The sequence below is a fragment of the Carcharhinus amblyrhynchos genome, chromosome 7 (genome assembly GCF_965287045.1).
Source record: "Carcharhinus amblyrhynchos chromosome 7, sCarAmb.v2.hapA, whole genome shotgun sequence".
NCBI lineage: Eukaryota > Metazoa > Chordata > Chondrichthyes > Carcharhiniformes > Carcharhinidae > Carcharhinus > Carcharhinus amblyrhynchos.
The window spans coordinates 19,633,200-19,652,773 of record NC_137330.1 but is presented as its reverse complement, the minus strand read 5'-3'; the positions used below and the strand labels follow the sequence as shown (position 1 = coordinate 19,652,773).

Below are 19,574 nucleotides of genomic sequence, written 5' to 3'. Positions count from 1 at the left end.
GCAGTAAAGCATCCCTGTTCCTATGCTCAAATCCTCTCACTATGAAGGCCAACATACTATTTGCCTTCTTTACTATCTGATGTACCTGCACTGAGTGTCCACCTGTCCCAATTTATACCTTTCAAATAATAATGTGCCTTCCTATTATTGCTACCAAAGTGGATAACCTCACATTTATCCACATGATATTACCTGCCATGCATATGCCCAATCTGTCCAAATCATGCTGAAGCATCCCTGCATCCTCTTCACCAACTTTGTATCGTCTGCAAACTTGGAGATAATACATTTAGTTCCTCCTTCCAATTATTAATATATAATGTGAGCACATCTCTCTGCACTACTCCACTATCACTGTCTGCTAATCAGAAAAAAACCCATTTGTGCCAACTCTTTGCTTCTGACCTACTAACCAGCTTTCTATCCATCTCAAGACCCTACCCGCAATCTTGTGCAGTTTAACTTTACATGGTGGTCTGCTATGTGAAACCTTGTCGAAAGCTTTCTGAAAGTCTAAATAAACCACTTCCACTGGTTCTCCTTGATCAACTCTACCCATTACACCCTCAAACAACAAATATCAACTGCTGTTGAAAGATCATCGACTCAGTGGAAGATGCTATTTGGTCAACCTGAAACATAGAACATAGAACACTACAGCACAAACAGGCCCTTCGGCCCACGAGTTGCGCCGATCACGTCAACACCTACCAACCTACAGACCTACCTATAACCCTCAATCTCATTAAACCCCATATACTCATCCAGAAGTCTTTTAAAAGACCCCAGCGAGTTCGCCTCCACCACCACTGACGGCAGCCGATTCCATTCACTCACCACCCTCTGAGTGAAAAACTTACCCCTAACATCACTTCTGAACTTCCCTCCTTGCACCTTAAATCTGTGTCCTCTCGTAGCAACCATTTCAACCCGGGGAAATAGCCTCTGAGAGTCCACCCTATCTATTCCTCTCAACATTTTGTAAACTTCTATCAGGTCGCCTCTCAACCTTCGTCTCTCCAGGGAAAAGAGTCCCAGCTCCCTCAACCTAACTTCATAAGGCATGCCTCCCAGTCCAGGCAACATCCTTGTAAATCTCCTTTGTACTCTCTCAATAGCTTCTACATCTTTCCTATAGTGAGGCGACCAGTGTTAGTGTTAGTTAGTGTTAGTGTTAGTGTTAGTTTTCCAGCGAATACAGTTTTGACAACTGTGTGTTGCAGACCAGTGCATTGCACGGTCCAGGATTGCGTGCTGAGGAATGCATTAAAGCTTGGGCCAGCCATTGCAAACCACAGTGGTCATTGTCTAAGTGTTTCAAGGGACTGGAAACTGTAAACCTCATGGGCTGAATATTTGACATGGAATTGAATATGAATAAATATTGGTAAATGAAGTGAGTACATGCAACATTAGAAGAAAATATTTTCACTTCATATTTTGTGATGTTGACTCTGAACAATCATATAATGTTTTTATTAATCTTGTAAATAGAATACATTTTTGGAAGAAGATTATATTTTCTCTAATGTGCGTGTGCAGATGGTATGATATAGTGAATTTTGTTTGATCTTTTTGTTTTAAAACATAATATGTTGCATATACACAAACTATGAATTGCACTGGTAAATGGTAGGAATAGCCTCAGCAATGCTGTTGACTGGACTGATTTTGTGTAGGCTTTCTAGTCAATCTTATTGCACCAGTTTCAGGCTATTAATCACCTGTCTTGCTGGGACAGAATTTACAACTTTCTGTTTCTTCAGGCAGTTAATAATAGGACTCATCAAATCAATCCCAGTTTGTTCAGTTGAGGTTGTAGTTAGCAAATGTAACTAATGACTAACATCCTGCAGAATCTTAAACTGATGATTAGAGCATTTTCGACTTTGTCATGTGATGCTGCTGCTTTGGCAATTCAGGACTGTAGCTTGTGAATGCAGACTGTGCTTTTCACAAAAAATGGCAGAGATTTCCATTGCCATAATTCCGGTAGTAACAGAACTTTGGAGATCAGGTTGCACAGTGAGTACTGTTGATGGGGTTCAGCGCTCAGCTGCGATTGTGTGAGATGATATGTTTGCTGGATTTCTGCAGATTCTTCATAAAACTTCACACTCAGGGACAGATAAAAATTAATAGTGTGGCAAAGTCCTGAATGCAGATGGTTTGCACTTTTTTTTTCCAAAACTTTTTATCATTTGTATGTGAATTAAAACTCAAGTTGAGGATCTAAAAGTGTTGATGGTAACTGACCTTCCTCGTTCATGATTTTTTAAAAACTTGCTTTGTTTGAGATAGTTGGTAATGTCACGAGTCATCTTCCATTATTGATCTAAAGTATGAAGTTTGTTTTTTTTTTAGGAAGAATTAGCAATTGTTGATGTTTCTAGGTTATTTACAGAAGCTCTATTCGAGAGAAGACAGTTGATGTGCCCTGCTTCCCCTGTATCATGCTGTGTAGTAACTCTGGTAATCCTATAGTATTCCTTCATATACAGTTTTCAGATAAAAATTCTTGAGTGATCTGACTTTACTATTATCCCTAAAAGGACCTAGTTTAATTTGAAAGCTCAATTGCTGAGCTGCAAATTCAACTCTCAGATAGTAAATGATGCTCATCTGTGCCTTAAGTATCATATTTCATGATGATTAACCCCAGGTTACTGTGGGAGGCGAGGGAAGAGATTGCAGAGCCTCTGGCGATGATCTTTGCGTCATCGATGGAGACAGGAGAGGTTCCGGAGCATTGGAGTATTGCGGATGTGGTTCCTATATTCAAGAAAGGGATTAGAGGTAACCCAGGAAATTACCAACCAGTGAGTCTAAACTCATTGGTTGGTAAGTTGATGGAAAAGATCCTGAAGGACAGGAAATATGAACATTTAGAGAAGTATAGTATGATCAAAAGTAGTCAGCACAGTTTTGTCAAAGGCAGTTTGTGCCTTACGAGCCTGGTTGAGTTTTTTGAAGATGTGACTAAACACATTGACGAAGGAAGAGCAGTAGATGTGGTTTATATGGACTTCAGCAAGGCTTCGATAAGGTCCCCCATGCAAGACTTCTTGAAAAAGTGAGGGGGCATGGGATCCAAGGGGACGTTGCTTTGTGGATCCAGAACTGGCTTGCCCACAGAAGGCAGAGAGTGGTTGTGTGTGGGTCTTTTTCTGCATGGAGATCGGCCACCAGTGGAGTGGCCCAGGGATCTGTTCTGGGACCCTTGCTGTTTGTGATTTTCATAAATGACCTGGATGAGGAAGTGGAGGGATGGGTTGGTAAGTTTGCCAACAACACGAAGGTTGGTGGTGTTGTGGATAGTTTGGAGGAATGTCAGAAGTTGCAGCATGACATAGATAGGATGCAAGACTGGGCGGAGAAGTGACAGATGGACTTCTCCGGATAAATGTGTAGTGGTACATTTTGGCAGGTCAAATGCGATGACGGAATATAATATTAAGGGTAAGACTCTTAGCAGTGTGGAAGATCAGAAGGATCTTGGGGTCCGGGTTTCATAGGACTCTCAAATTGGCTTTGCAGGTAGAGGACGTGGTTAAGAAGGCATATGGTGTACTGGCCTTCATAATCGAGGAATTGAGTTTAGGAGTTGGGAGATAATGCTGCAGCTGTATGAGACCCTGGTCAGACCCCACTTGGAGTACTGTGCTCAGTTCTGGTCACCTCATTACATGAAGGATGGGGAAGCCATTGAAAGGGCGCAGAGGAGATTTACAAGGATTGGGTGGCATGCCTTATGAGGATAGGTTGAGAGAGCTTGGTCTTCTCTCCTTGGAGAGACAAAGGATGAGAGGTGACCTGATAGTGGTGTATAAGATGTTGAGAGTATTGATTGGGTGGATTCTCTGAGGCTTTTTCCCAGGGCTGAAGTGGCTGCCACAAGAGGACACAGGTTTAAGATGCTGGGGAGTAGGTACAGAGGAGATGTCAGGGATAAGTTTTTCTCTGGGAGTGGTGGATGAGTGGAATCAGCCGCTGTCGGTGGTGGTGGAAGCAAATTCAGTATGGTCTTTTAAGAGACTTCTGGACGAGTACATGGAACTTAATAGGATTGAGGGTTATAGGTAAGCCTAGTAGGTAGAGATATGATTGGTGCAACTTGTGGGCCGAAGGACCTGTTTGTCCTGTAGCTTTTCTATGTTCTATGTTCTATTAAATATACTAAACGAATACTTCATCTAGCCTTTGTTGAAATCCTCATATTGTCAATAGCTGGGACAGGATGGGCCTAACATAAGATGGTAAATTTGGATTTGTGATTTAAAATTAAACTAAGTCATATAACTATATTGGAAAATATGTTCCATCATGTAACATGATCAAGATAAAATAATACTTGTGTTCGCTGCTCTTTAATTATGATTGTTTCTACTCTTTGGATCTGTAAGTGCCATGCACTTTTTTAGTTGATCTGTAGATAAATTACTTGCTACAAATCTTTAGCATTGCTGAATTGTCAGAGGTGAATAAATGTCACTTCTGATTTCACTTATCTCTACTGTCTGATTAAAGTCTATTCAATCACTTGTCGGAAATCTGGAACTCAATTTAAGGTCATTTAGGATATTATTTTAATTTATCTGGAACAACATACCTCCATATTAAGCCAAGTTGCAGAACAAGGGTTACTCCATATTCTTCCGATGTAATCAGGAATGTAAGAGCTGGGTGAGAGGAAGGGTGAACTGTGGAATGGATGCAGAGAGGCTTCTGAGTGATTTGGACAAGTTGAGTAGGTGGGCCGACGCATGATATGCACCAATCGCTGTAAGTAAGCAGTTAAGAAGGCAAATGGTATGTTGGCCTTCAAGCGAGAGGATTCAAGTACCGGAGTAGGTATGTCTTGTTGAAATTATACATGGCCTTAGTGAGACCACAATTGGAATGTTGTGTGCGGTTTTGGTCTCCTTCCTGAGGAAGGATGTTCTTGTTCCAGAGGAAGTGCAGAGAAGGTTTAACAGACTGTTTCCAGAAATGGCGGGACTGACGTAGGAGAGATTGAGTTGGTTAGGATTATATTCACTGGAGTTTAGAAGAATAAGGGAGGATCTCATAGAAACCTAGTAAATAAAATAGTTACTGAACGGTCTGTACACAATAACCTGTGTCCTGTTATAGAGCGATTTGTATACACCAATCTGTGTCCTCTAGTCACTGAGCAATCTGCCACTGGGGAGAGAATAGAATCAGTGTTTCGAGTCAGGATAAACCCAGCTCTGACAAAGGGTCATCCTGACTCGAAACGTTTGCTTTTTTCCTTCTCTACAAATGTTGTCAGACCTGCTGAGATTTTCCAGCATTTTCTACTTCTGTTTCAGATTCCAGCATCTGCAATATTTTATTTTTATCACAGTCTGCCACTGGAAGCAGTTTCTCTTTATTTAGTTTGCTTAAACTTTTCATGATTGTGAAATCTCCTAAACTTTTCTTAAAGAAGATTACTTCTTTCACCTTGTCTGCATTACTGCTGTCCTGTCATCAACCTAGTAAAGCACTTGACATTCTTGCTAAAGTGCAGTGCCCAGAGTTGGTTTCAGTGTCTCTATCATGTATCCGATATGCCTTTAATAGCTTTGTTCAGCCATATTTCATGACTTCCGTACATGCATTACTTTCATTCATTCGTGGGATGAGGACATCACTGTATTGACCATCCTTAATTTCCCTTGAGAAATTGGTTGTGAACTGCCTTTTTGAACTACTGCAATGCATGTGGCATTGGTACACCCACAATGCTGTTAGAGACAGAGTTCCAGGATTTTGACCCAGTGACAGTGAAGGAATGGTGATATATTTCCAAGTCAATCGCACGGAGGGGAACCTCAAGGTGGTGGTGTTCACGTGTCTGCTGCCCTTGTCCTCCTGGACTTTAACCTGGTGTTGTGAGACTTCCTTCTGGATGATAACACTCATGAGTTTGGAGTGTGCTGTCTGAGGGGACTTAATGAGTTCCCTGCAGTGCATCCAGTGCCTCTCTGTTCATTCCTTCACCCAACCTTAAAATTAGTTTCTTCCTCCCCACATTTTTCCTTCCAAAATGTATAATTTCATACTTCATTCTATCAAATTTCAGCTGCCATACATCTGCATCTCCTTTATTCTCCTGAATTTTTAAATTCCTTTTTTGCGTTTTTTTTATTCATTTGTGGGTCATGGGCGTTGCTAGTTGGCCAGCACTTATTGCCCATTTCTAGTTGCCCAAGAGTCAACCCCATTGCTGTGGCTCTAGAGTCACATGTTGGCCAGACAAGGTAAGGATGGCAGATTTCCTTCCCTAAAGGACATGAGTGAACCAGATGGGTTTTTCCAACAATCGACAATGGTTCCATAGTCATCAGTCGATTCTTAATTCAGTCGATTCTTAATTCCAATTTTTTAAATTGATTTTAAATTCCACCATTTGCTGTGGCGGGATTCGAATCCAGGTTCCGAGAACATTCGCTGAGTTTCTGGATTAATAGTCTAGCAATAGCACCACTGAGCCATTGCTTCCCCTTGTCTGGGATGCAGGTATGATTTTGTGTCATCTGCCAGCTTTTAAATTATGCCCTGGATGCCTAAGTTCATGCTTTTGGTATATATGGATTGGTGTTCTCTTGGCAGGATGCCACTGCATGTCTTACATCAGTGGGAAAATTGAACACTCACCGTGCTTTTTGTTTTTGAATCGTAGAATCCCTACAGTGCCCAAGAGGCCATTTGGCCCATCAAGCCTGCACTGACAAAAATCCTACCTAGGCCCTATCCCCTAACCCCAAATATTTATCCTGCCCATCCTTCTGATGCCAAGGGGACAATTACCATGTCAGTCAATCTAATCTGTATATCTTTGGAATGTGGAAGGAAACCAAAGCACCCAAAGGAAACCCACACAGTCATGGGGAGAATGTGCAAACCCTATACAGTAACTTGAGGCCAAAATTGAACCTGGGTCCCTGGGACTGTGCTAACCAGTATGCCACCAAGCTGGCCGCTTTCTGCTTCACCAGTTTTTTTTCTTTCACACTATTACTTTGAGCTTTAATTTTGCTACTGAGTCTGTCAAATGTCTTTTGATAAACCAAATAGATAACATCTGTCCTCCTTCCTTATTAGCTCTCTCCAATACCCCGTCAAAGACCTTTTTCAAACATGGTTTCATTCATCTACCCATACTTTCCCAACTACCAATTAGTTCTGCTCAGATTATTGTCTCTGAAGGCTTTTCCAGAACTCACTGGTCTGACTGATCTGATTATCTCTGCCCTATTTTCAACAATGATTTGACATGGAAGTGAGCACCAAAAGTATTTTATAAACATATAAATGGTGAAAAGGTGGTTAGCAGCAAAGTGTGCCATTCTACACGAAAACAAAGGACAGGGCTGAGATATTGAATGAGCACCTTGTTAGTAAAGAGGACAAAGCTGTCAATAGGAGCTTAAAAGGGAAATTAGGAGAGCCAGAAGGGGTCATGAGAAGACCTTGGCGGGTAAGATTAAGGAGAATCCCAAGGCCTTTTATAAATATGTGAAAGGTAAAAGGATGAGTACTTTGCCTCAGTATTCACGGTGGAAGCTGATCTGGGAGATTTTGCTATGGATTTGCAGCAGATGGAAAAGATTGAGTTTGTGGATATTAAGGTGGAGGATGTATTAGAACTTTTGAATTCTATCAAGATTGATAAGTCGCCGGGACCAGATGGGATATACCCCAGGATACTGTGGGAGGCGAGGGAAGTGATTGCAGAGCCCCTGGCGATGATCTTTGCGTCGTCAATGGAGACGGGAGAGGTTCCGGAAGATTGGAGGATTGCGAATGTAGTCCCTATTTTCAAGAAAGGGAACAGAGATAGCCCGGGAAATTACCGACCGGTGAGTCTGACCTCAGTGGTTGGTAAGCTGATGGAAAGGCTTCTGAGGGACAAGACTTACGACCATTTGGAGACGTTTGACATGATCAGGAATAGTCAGCATGGATTTGTCAAGGGCAGGTCGTGCCTTACGAGCCTAGTTGAGTTCTTCGATAATGTGACTGAACACATTGACGAAGGAAGTGCCGTGGATGTGGTGTACATGGACTTCAGCAAGGCGTTTGATAAGGTCCCCCATGCAAGACTTCTTGAGAAGGTGAGAGGGCATGGGATCCGAGGGCCTTTGGCCTTGTGGATCAAGAACTGGCTTGCCTGCAGAAGGCAGAGAGTGGTTGTGGATGGGTCTTTTTCTGAATGGAGGTCAGTCACCAGTGGAGTGCCCCAGGGATCTGTTCTAGGACCCTTGCTGTTTGTCATTTTCATAAATGACCTGGATGAGGAAGTGGAAGGATGGGTAAGTAAGTTCGCTGATGACACGAAGGTCGGTGGTGTTGTGGATGGTCTGGAAGGATGTCAAAAGTTGCAGCAGGACATAAATAGGATGCAGGACTGGGCGGAGAAGTGGCAGATGGACTTCAACGCGGATAAATGCGTAGTCGTCCATTTTGGCAGAACCAACGGGATGAATGAGTACACTATCAAGGGCAGGAGTCTTGGTAGTGTTGAGGAGCAGAAGGATCTTGGGGTCCGGGTCCACAGGACTCTTAAATCGGCCTCGCAGGTGGAAGAGGTGGTCAAGAAGGCGTATGGTGTACTGGCCTTCATTAATCAAGGGATTGAGTTTAGGAGTCGGGAGGTAATGCTGCAACTTTATAAGACCCTTGTCAGGCCTCATTTGGAGTACTGTGCGCAGTTCTGGTCACCTCTAGGAACGACGTAGAAGCTATTGAAAGGGTACAGAGGAGATTTACAAGGATGTTGCCTGGACTGGGAGGCATGCCTTTTGAAGTTAGGTTGAGGGAACTGGGTCTCTTTTCCCTGGAGAGACGTAGGTTGAGAGGCGACCTGATAGAGGTTTATAAAATGTTGAGAGGAATAGATAGGGTGGATTCTCAGAGGCTATTTCCCCGGGTTGAAATGGTCGCTACGAGAGGACACAGGTTTAAGGTGCACGGAGGAAAGTACAGAAGTGATGTTCGGGGTAAGTTTTTCACTCAGAGGGTGGTGAGTGAATGGAATCGGCTGCCGTCAGTGGTGGTGGAGGCGAACTCGCTGGGGTCTTTTAAAAGACTTCTGGATGAGTATATGGGGTTTTATGGGATTGGGGGTTATAGATAGGTGTTGATGTGATCGGCGCAACTCGTGGGCCGAAGGGCCTGTTTGTGCTGTAGTGTTCTATGTTCTATGTTCTATGTAATATCAGAGTGAAGCAGTCCAGAAACAGTGGCACAGTGGTTAACACTGCTGCCTCACAGTGCCAGGGAATCAGGTTTGATTCCAGCCTTCAGTGACTATGTGGAGGTTGCACAGTCTCCCCTTGTCTGTGTGAGTTTCCTCTGGGTGTTCTGTCTAAAGATTCCCAAGTAGCAGACTGAGTTTGATATTTCTGTATAAGCCGAGTCACCTGATTTTTCTGTCAATCAATCTAATCAAGTTCTACTTCGCCAAACCCCAGGAGAAAACACTGAAAACAACAGAATATCATAAATTAAAGCAAACATTCGAGCAACTGGGAGCAATTATGCTGTTGTAGTAACAATATAGGGCTGTCCGATACAATCCCAGTGGCATTGGTGTTTGGATGGACTGTTTAAGAGAAAATCCTACACAAAAACATGACTCAAAGAACAAAAAGAATTATAACACAGGAACAGTCCCTTCAACCCTCCAAGCCTGCACTGATCATGCTGCCCGACTGAACTAAAACCCCTTACCCTTCTGGGGACCATATCCCTCCATTCCTATCCTATTCATGTATTTATCTAGACGCCCCTTAAAAGTCACTGTTGTATCTGCTTCCACAACCTCCCCTGGCAGCAAGTTCCAGGCAACCACCACCCTCTGTGTAAAAAAGACTTGAAAAACATTTCTTAAAGGTACAGTATTGTCACAGAGCTGATGTCAATGCCAGACATTCTGTCTCGTCATTTTCTTAGTTATCATTTCTGCATTGATTTGATACAACCGAATGAGTTACTGGGCAATCTCAGAGGGCATTCAGGGTTATAATCTCCAGATCATTCGCCACATAATGTGCAAATTGACGTAAAGAAAAACATTCTGGGGTTGAGTTTGCGGTTGAAAGAGTGGTATGGGAGAGAGCTGTATTTCCTGGGACACTGCTTGGACAAGAAGGAACTGTGCCATTGAGCCAGGGACCAGGGTTGAAACAGATTCAGTAGAAGAATTGTCACAAAGACTTTAAAACTAGTAAATGCTGGGAAGTTCCCAAATGGAGGCAAATTAAATTTGAAGGGTGTGACATGGTACATTACTAAGCCATGGATTCAAAAGTCTTTGCTCCCCAAGAACATGTTTAAGTAGCATGATAATGAGGAGTTAATTCATGTGTAATTATTTTGATTGTTAACTTCTATGTAGCGCTGGACATCACTTAACATTCATGCTAAACAGGAATCCAGCATTACTAAGTAACATGATCAATGATATACGATTATTGGCTGACAACTGGAAGTTGGTGACAAGTGTGGAGTCAGCAGGTATGGACCTAGCTGACAATAATCCTTAGTCCTTGAAAGCTTCAAATTCATGTGTAAATTCAGATACCTCAGCTTCTACATTGTTCAGTTCGAGCATCTGGTTTGGAGACTTTCAACTGCTGTTGACTCATTGAAACATTTGATTGAGGCTGACCTCAAGAAACAGAAGCATCAGTTGGCAGAATGAGATTTTACCCTGGCACATCTGTTGGCACGGAATATACAGGCTGGGGTGAACAGCTTGCAATTTTCAAGATCAGTAAAAGCATTGGCAAAATAAATAAAATTTCCCACCAAGATAAAAGATTATAAAGATTGAGGGCAGAAGTTAAACTGTCTAAATTGGTGAGTAAAATGGTGAGCCAGAAAAGGGATGTTTCATCAGAGTGCAAGAAAATGGAAGAAAGAATTGCGTTGAAGAATGAATCAGCTGTTTTTTCAGAGAGTATGGTTTGGAAAGCATGCTGCATACACAATTGGGTACAGTTGATTTATTAAAGAATTTCAGGCTTATTGAGACAGGGATGCTTTTGTTGATGTTCTGGCTATATGTACTTTACAGCTGTGTTCTTTCCCTTCTAAGGTGATTTAGATTACTATTGGTTGGACCCAGTCACATGGCACAGCAGTGAGACATTACCTGTCAGCTCGGTAAGAAACATTTTTTTTAACATCAAATTCTTTCTCAGTTGTTGTAGATGTACAGTTAAAATGCTGTTACTAACAAAGACAGTACAGTTAATATTAAATAATGCAGCACTTAGAGCAGATTCTAATTTTTAACAAGGTGTTGAATCAGGATTAATTTACAGATAGTTATATAAAGTCAGGAATGCACGAGATACAACAGCCAACAGTGCAATGTGATCTGAATATAGTTGGTGTTATTACAGTCAGTAATGTGCTAAGATTGAGCTGTGTGTGTGTGTCTGTGTGTATGTGTGTGTGTCTGTGTGTGTGTGTGCCTGTGTGTGTGTGTCTGTGTGTATGTGTGTGTCTGTGTGTGTGTGTGCCTATGTGTGTGTGTCTGTGTGTATGTGTGTGTCTGTGTGTGTGTGTGCCTGTGGGTGTGTGTCTGTAGGTTAGATGGATTAGCCAACATAAATGCATTGGTTATAGAGATAGGGCAGAGGGGAGGGCATGGGTGGGGGGTGCTGTCTTGGAGAATCAGTGCAGACTCGATGGGCCAGATGGACTCTTTCTGCATTTGTAAGGATTTTAAGATTGTATGATGATTGTACGCCCACAATTGTGAAATTGAACAGTGTGTGTATGGATATTGAGATAAATATTTTGCACATTCATGGGATGTGGCATTGCAAGAGAGGTGGTGAGCTGCCTTCTTGAACTGCTACAGTTCATGTGGTGTAGGTAAACCCATAGTGTTGTTAGGCAGGGAGTTCCAGGATTTTTAACCTAGCAACAGTGAAGGAATGGTGATATATTTCCAAGTCAGGGTGGTGAGTTGCTTGGAAGGAACTACGCAGGTGGTGGTGTTCCACGTATCAGCTGCCTTTGTCCTTCTGGTGATGGAGATCACGGGGTGTTGTCAAAGGAGCTTTGGTGAGTTGCAGCAGTGCATCTTGTCGGTGATACTTGTGTGGCATACATAGAACATAGAACATTACAGCGCAGAACAGGCCCTTCGGCCCACGATGTTGCGCCGACCAATTAAAAAACAATGACCCTCTAACCTAAACCAATCCCTTTTCGTCCATAAACCTATCCACGGATCTCTTAAACACCCCCAAACTAGGCGCATTTACAACCGCAGCAGGCAGGGCATTCCAATCCCTCACCACCCTCTGGGTAAAGAACCTACCCCTGACATCCGTCCTATAACTACCCCCCCTTAATTTAAAGCCATGCCCCCTCGTGCTAGCTTTCTCCATCCGAGGAAAAAGGCTATCACTGTCCACCCTATCTAAACCTCTAATCATCTTATATGTTTCAATAAGATCCCCTCTTAGCCGCCTTCTTTCCAGCGAAAACAACCCCAAATCCCTCAGTCTCTCCTCATAGGACCTCCCCTCCATACCAGGCAACATCCTGGTAAACCTCCTCTGCACCCTTTCCAAAGCCTCCACATCCTTCCTGTAATGTGGGGACCAGAACTGCACACAGTACTCCCAAGTGCGGCCGCACCAGAGTTGTGTACAGTTGCAACATGACGCTGCGACTCCTAAATTCAATCCCCCTACCAATAAACGCCAAGACACCGTATGCCTTCTTAACAACCCTATCTACTTGATTCCCTACTTTCAGGGATCTATGTACACATACATCTAGATCCCTCTGTTCATCCACACTATTCAAAGTCCTCCCGTTAGCCCTATACTCAACACATCTGTTATTCCTACCAAAGTGAATTACCTCACACTTCTCCGCATTAAACTCCATCCGCCACCTCTCGGCCCAGCTCTGCAACCTGTCCAAGTCTTCCTGCAAACTATGACACCCTTCCTCACAATCTACCACACCTCCGACTTTGGTGTCATCAGCAAATTTACTAATCCACCCAACTATACCCTCATCCAGATCATTGATAAAAATTACAAACAGCAGTGGCCCCAAAACAGATCCCTGAGGCACACCACTCGTAACCGAACTCCATGACGAATATTTACCATCAACCACCACCCTCTGTCTCCTATCTGCTAGCCAATTCCTGATCCAATTTCCTAGATTTCCCTCAATCCCATACATCTGCATTTTCTGCAGAAGCCTACCACGGTGAACCTTATCAAACGCCTTACTAAAATCCATATATACCACGTCAACTGCCTTAACCCCATCCACCTCTTTGGTCACTTTTTCAAAAAACTCAATAAGGTTAGTAAGGCACGACCTACCCGCTACAAAACCATGCTGACTATCTCCAATCAATTCATTACTCTCCAAATAACTATAAATCCTATCCCTAATAATTTTTTCTAAAACATGTCACTTGCTTGATCATTGTCCGCATCTTGCTACAGATGGACATGAACTGCTTCAGAATCTGAGAAGTTGCAAATGGTGCTGAATGTTGCACAATCATCTCCAACACCTGCATCTACCCAGTAAAATGGAAAATTGTTGCACAATCATCCCCACTTCTGCCCTTATGGTGAAAGGAAGATCATAGATGAAACAGCTGGACATGTTGTGCCTAAGACAGTGATGTCCTACAGTGATGCCCTGGGATTGAGATGGTTGGCCTGAAGCAACCAGAGCTATCTTTGTTTGTGCTAGGTATGAGTCAAACCAGTGGGGTGTTTTTGAACGAATGCCTCACGCCTTCAATTTTGTTAAGGCTACTGATGTCACAAATGTGTTGCCTCGATGTTAAGGGCAGTCACTCTCAACTGTTAATTTTAGCTGTTTTGCCCATGTTTGGACCAAGGGTGAAATAATTTATCGGACGATGTGACCTGGCTGAATCCAGATTGAGCATTGATGAGCAGATTATTGCTAAGCAAATGCCGCTTGATAGCATTATTGACGACATCTTCAATCACTCCCGAATGATTGAGAGTAGACTGACGGGACACTAATTAGTCCATTTGGATTTGTCTGTCTTTTTGTGGCTAGAATATATCTAGGCAATTTTCCATTTTACTGGGTAGATGCAGGTGTTGCAGCTGTAATGGACCAGCTTGGCCAGAGGCATGGCTAGTTTTTGAATTCATATCTTTTGTACTACACAGTCAGCATGTCATTTTAGTTGTTTGGGTTGAAGTACAGCTGTTTCTGGATGTCATGTGGAGTGAATTGAATTAGCATCAGTGCTGCTGCAAGAAATTTTAACCTTGATGTTTAACCTGTTTTACCCAGCAAGCACTGGCTGGATTTGAGTTGGATGCCTGTTTCACACATGCCATGATTTGGGTCTTTTTTTGGGTCTATCAGGTGGCATGTAAAACTGATTTCCAACCCCAAACTACTCTGTTTACAGCAGGCAAATTGGAGTAAGATACTTAATAGGAGAAGGGGGAGACAAAGATTCTATTCTCTTGAGGGGTGATGGAAGTGAGATCTTTAAAATGGTGAGAGGTTTTGGATAAAGCAATGGATAAAGGAAGAATGTTTTTTTTGTGGGGAAGAGCAGAACTCATATCAGTTCGTCCCAAGAAATCCAAAGGGGGAATTCAGAACAGAAACTTCTTCATCCAGAGAAAATGTGAGTGGTTGAAATGAAACTTGTTAGGTATATGAAGGAGAAGAGAGTTGATAGTTGCAAGGATTGATTTAGATGAAGAAAGATAGAAGGTGGCTCGGGTTGAGCATGGGTTTCCAGCATGGGCTGATTGGATCATACAGCCATGTCCTGTGCAATCCTATTAAAGATGCCCTGTGCCGCTTCCTGGAGCAGCAGGTGTAGAAAGAAGGTCAGTGCAGATCCTGTGATCACTGCGAGTGGGCGAGTGAGTGAGTGAGGGGGCGGGCGAGTGAGTGAGGGGGCAGGCCAGCAGGAGGGTAAGCAGCGAAAGGATACACAGGCAGGGGAGCGTGTGGGTGAGCGAGTGAGAGAGCGCCCGAGTGAGTGGGTGAGCAAATGCACTGGCGGGTGAATGAGCGAGCACACGGGTGGGTGATCAGGCAGTTGGATGAGTGAGAGGGTGGGTGAACGAACCGGTGAGTGAGTGAGTGGGTGACTGTGCCTGCCCCGCTGCCCATACGCCCGCCCTACCGGCCAGCTGCCCGCCCACTCGTCCCACTGCGCTCGCCCCATTGCCCATCCACTTATCCAACAGCTCACCCTGCCATCCTGCTGCCTACCCGCTCTCCCCGCTGCCCGCCCGACTGCTCGCCCGACTGCTCGCCCGCCCGCCTGCCCTCCCTCCCCGCCCGCCCGCCCGCTCTCTCACCCGCCCGCTCACTCTCTCGCCCGCCCGCCCGCTCTCTCACCCGCCCGCTCACTCTCTCGCCTGCCCGCCCGCTCGCCCGCTCTCTCACCCGTTCTCCTGCCTACCTCCTGCTTTCTCGTCTGCTCTCCCTCCCACCCGCTCTCCTATCTGTTCACCCGCCCGCCCTCTCATTCTCCTGCCCGCCCTCCGCCCGCTCGCTTTCCCCTTGCCTGCCTATGTGCACTCACTCACTCTCACTCACTCACCCTCTCCCTCTCCGTCCCTCTGTCTCTCTCGACATGGGTAAGTGAGGGAGCGAGTGCATGGATGAGTGAGTGAGGGAGTGGGTGGGTGAGCGAGCGGGGAGTGAGTGAGTAAGTGGGTGAGTGGGCAAGCGAACTAGGAGTTCAGCCGAGCGAGCGTTTAAGTGCTTGGGTGCATGAGTGAATACGTTAGCGAATTGGTGAATGGCTAATTGAGTGAGTGGGCAGGCAAATGAGTGAGTGGGCAGTGGTTGGGTGACAATGAGTGGGTGGCTGGGTAGTCATCTGGTCATGGGATCATTGGCTCTGATCAGGGTGTAATTAGGTGGTTGTGGGGTATAATTGAATAGTCTGGGATTAATGTGGTTCATTGGGCTGGATCAGGCAGGGTTGTCTGGTGGTGGGTAAGGATGATTGAGGGGATCATCTCCAATAGCATACATTGTAGTAGTAGAGGCGGGTACAATTTTGTCTTCTAAAAAGTATTTTTAGACAGTTACATGGGTAAGGACAGTTACATAGGGGGATATGGGCCAAACACAGGCAGTTGGGGCTAACTTAAGGTTAAAAACTGGTTGGCATGGACAGGTTGGGCTGAAGGGCCTGTTTCCATGCTGTAAACCTCTACATTTCTATAATTTGTGGTGATCTGTCATGATATGCAGCCTGATCCCTGAGTTAGACCAGATATTTACCAATGTTACATTTGCTGAGTAAGTATGTGGGTAAGTCCCACATATCTGGCCCAAGTGACTGACCCTGATCTTAGTGATAGAAACTATTACGAGGACCCCAGACAGTGAAAATCAGCTCCTTGGAATTTTAAACTTCCTACATTACTACAGCGATCCTGAGAATCAGGATAACCGTAGGGTCCTATGTCTCCCAACCAACCTGCGTCCCATTTTCAAATATCTGGAGATTAGATGATTTGAGCCACTGCATGTCTGGTTTCTGGTTAATATGATTTAATCAGTGCTTTCTAATTGACAGCATCCTGTTACATGGCAACCATCCAAAGAAGGAGATCGTCTTATTGGACGTATTATTTTAAACAAGAGAACAAGTATGCCAAAAGAGTCGGGAGCTCTGCTTGGCTTGAAAGTGAGTTCTTGAAAATGGTATCTGTGTAAAACCCACCAGTAAAATGAAGTTGGGTTTAAAATGATGAACAGTCATCTCTTTAGGAAAAACTAGCATTCCTGTAAATATGTACTGAAGTCTGTGCAAAGTATTTGCTGGGTTCCATCAACTTTCATGCTACACGTTACTTGTTAAATCTAAGAAATGTGCTGGTGACTGAAAGCACAATGTGAGCGAAATAACATCAGCCTTGTCATCAGCTGAGGTTACTCGAAGCACACATCTTGTTTCAATTCTGCATTGCAAAAGGTGTGACACAGGCATCATAGATGAGCAATGAACCATTCAATATTGTAGGTTTTACCATGTGTCATACACAGTTTACTCCTGGATACAAATTTCAATTTAGGACAGTTCAGTTCCAAATTGTATTGAGGAAAAGGTATTTGGATGAGCACTTGAAATATCGTAACATTCAAGGATATAGAACAAGTGTTAGAAATGATGATTTGCATCACTTTGGTGGTAGTTACTGTTGGTGCAGACTCGGTGGGCTGACGGGCCTTTTCTGCACTGCATGACACTATAGGCCCGATTTTACCATTGCGTTGTGCCCGTTTTTGGGTGCGAAAACTTGGTAAAATCAGACATGGAGCAGGGGGGTGGGTCCTCTGCCACTGTGCTTGAGATCAGTGGTGGGAAAGGGGGAGGGGCCAGCTATAGGTCTGGGTGGCGGCAGGATAAGGGGGTCAACAATGTTGTGGAGGTGGGGCAATGTCTGTGGGGGCCGGGGGAGGTATTATCTGGCCCGGGAAGGATGTAGATGTATTATTTCAAACAAGAGAACAAGTATGCCCAAAGAGTTGGGAACTCTCCTTCGCTTGAAAGTGAGTTCTTGAAAATGGTATCTGTGTAAAATCCACCAGTAAAATGAAGTTTTGTTTTAAATGATGAACAGTCATCTCAGAAAAACTGACATTGCATTATTCGGCCCGGGAGAAATGTGGCAGGGGAGCAGCATTCTATCTTTTTTTCTCTGCTCATGCGCAGTTGGAGGCACTGATTGGAACGCCAGATTTGGAATTGCTGATATTTTTTGCAGGCAGAGCATGTAAGACAATTCAGTTCCAAATTGAGCCTGAAAACAGGTCCTAAAATCAGATCTGAAACACTCCCAATTTCAAGTCTGCCCAACACTCAGAATCAAAATGGTAAAATAGAGCCCAACGATTCGAGCTTGATCCCTGTTAATTAAGTTATATTGGCATTCTCAGGGATACATTGGAATTGGTCAAGTTATGACTTCTTTAGTAATTTCACTGTGATGAAAGATTTCTTCCAACAGAAAACCTGCGCTTTGTGCTGTAGAACATTTGTGTTAATAATCTCAAAGTTAGGACATTACCTCTCCTGAGATACGAAAGCAGAAAGCATGCCACTTTCAGTGAAAACTCTGCCTCATTTTTTCCTTCCCAACTTCATTTTGTAATGAAGCTGAACCACACCCTCAAATTTATGTTATGATCTGGCTAGGGACTAATCATTTTTTGTGTTAAGCAGACAAGGTTTGATGCTTGCTAAGACAATGAAGCAATGAAATTCCATGGTTTTGAACAAGCAAAATAGAATTTCCCATACAAGGTCAGAAAAGTAAAGCAATTTACATTATCTATCTTATATTCTAATATTCAAAATTAATATGGGATCAATTTGAAAACACAGGCAAACTGGTCAAACACAATTCTTAGTACCATAAATGGCGTGTGTGATGTGATGTGGAGATGCCAGCGTTGGGCTAGGGTAAACACAGTAAGAAGTCTCACAACACTGGGTTAAAGGCCAACAGGTTTATTTGGTTAGCAAACGCCAGTAGCATTTGGAGAGCTCGCTGCTCCTTTGTCAAGATGCAATTTAGGCGGATTCCACAGATTTCTCAGCAAACTACCCAGACCTGAATGTTTACTATGAATAAAAAATCTTGTTAAAAACCTGCTTCCCTCATGAGAGATTGCAATTCTTCATTCTTTCCTTTTGAAGGTCTATTCTTGGAATTTCTTCCAAAAGTAGCTCCAAATCAGCCTTGATAACTGCTCACCTCTAGAGGCCCCTGAAGCAATTTTCCCCTTATTTCCCAAGTCTGCACTCCGTCATTGACTCACAGGCAAAACCAGCTCTTTAGCCATAAACAGAAGAGTGCCACTGCTTCAAAGTGTTGAGTTTGCCTAACATGGATTCACCAACCTGGAGTCATAGTGGTCGATCTTACTGGCAACCACGGGATGAGCCGGTAAGATTGTGAGAGAGGCAATTTGCCTCTCGCAATACCGCTGATCCTGTGAAGCCAACATAATTCAGCTTTGCACCCAGAAAGGATGTAAAGTTGATTTAAATATTAAAATCAGAATTTAAATGTTATTAGTTTTTCAGTTTAATTAGGGCATCATGATGGGCACGGGGCTGGTGGGCTGAAGGGTCTGTTACTGTGCTGTATTTTTCTTTATGTTTGTTTCTCATAGAGAGCTCAGGATGGAATTGTCCAGGCTCACTTGCCGTAATGGCCTTACTGTTAGAAGTCCTCACTGGCGAGGATCACATATAATCCCCAGCATATTGAGCCCCGTGCCAAGGTGTGAGGCCTAAGATGAAGAGGCGGACCTGAAGACGTGTCCTAAGGGGAGGCAGGAGGGAGGCAGCTGATAACTTTGCACTTGGGGATCAGCTGGGGTGGCGATCGACCAGTGGGTTGGGGATCAGGTTGGTGATCAGCTGGTGGAGTGCATCAGGCCATTGATCACATAGGGAGGCCAGCGATGGTGGGGAGTGGTCAGGGGGGTGATATCCAGGATTGGAGGGGACAATATCCAGGAGGTTG

General features: G+C 43.9%; 1 protein-coding gene across 23 annotated transcripts in view; it reads left to right on the top strand.

Annotated features, from left to right (window-relative positions):
- The window catches only part of LOC145344815 (regulating synaptic membrane exocytosis protein 1-like), a 743,305-nt gene that overhangs the window by 401,525 nt on the left and 322,206 nt on the right, over nt 1–19,574 (top strand). For all 23 annotated transcript variants that reach the window (XM_080191997.1, XM_080192005.1, XM_080191995.1 and 20 more), the window contains 2 exons: nt 11,111–11,178; nt 16,613–16,723. In XM_080191997.1, coding sequence (XP_080048123.1) covers nt 11,111–11,178; nt 16,613–16,723 — 179 coding nt within the window. The remainder of the gene's footprint in view (nt 1–11,110; nt 11,179–16,612; nt 16,724–19,574) is intronic.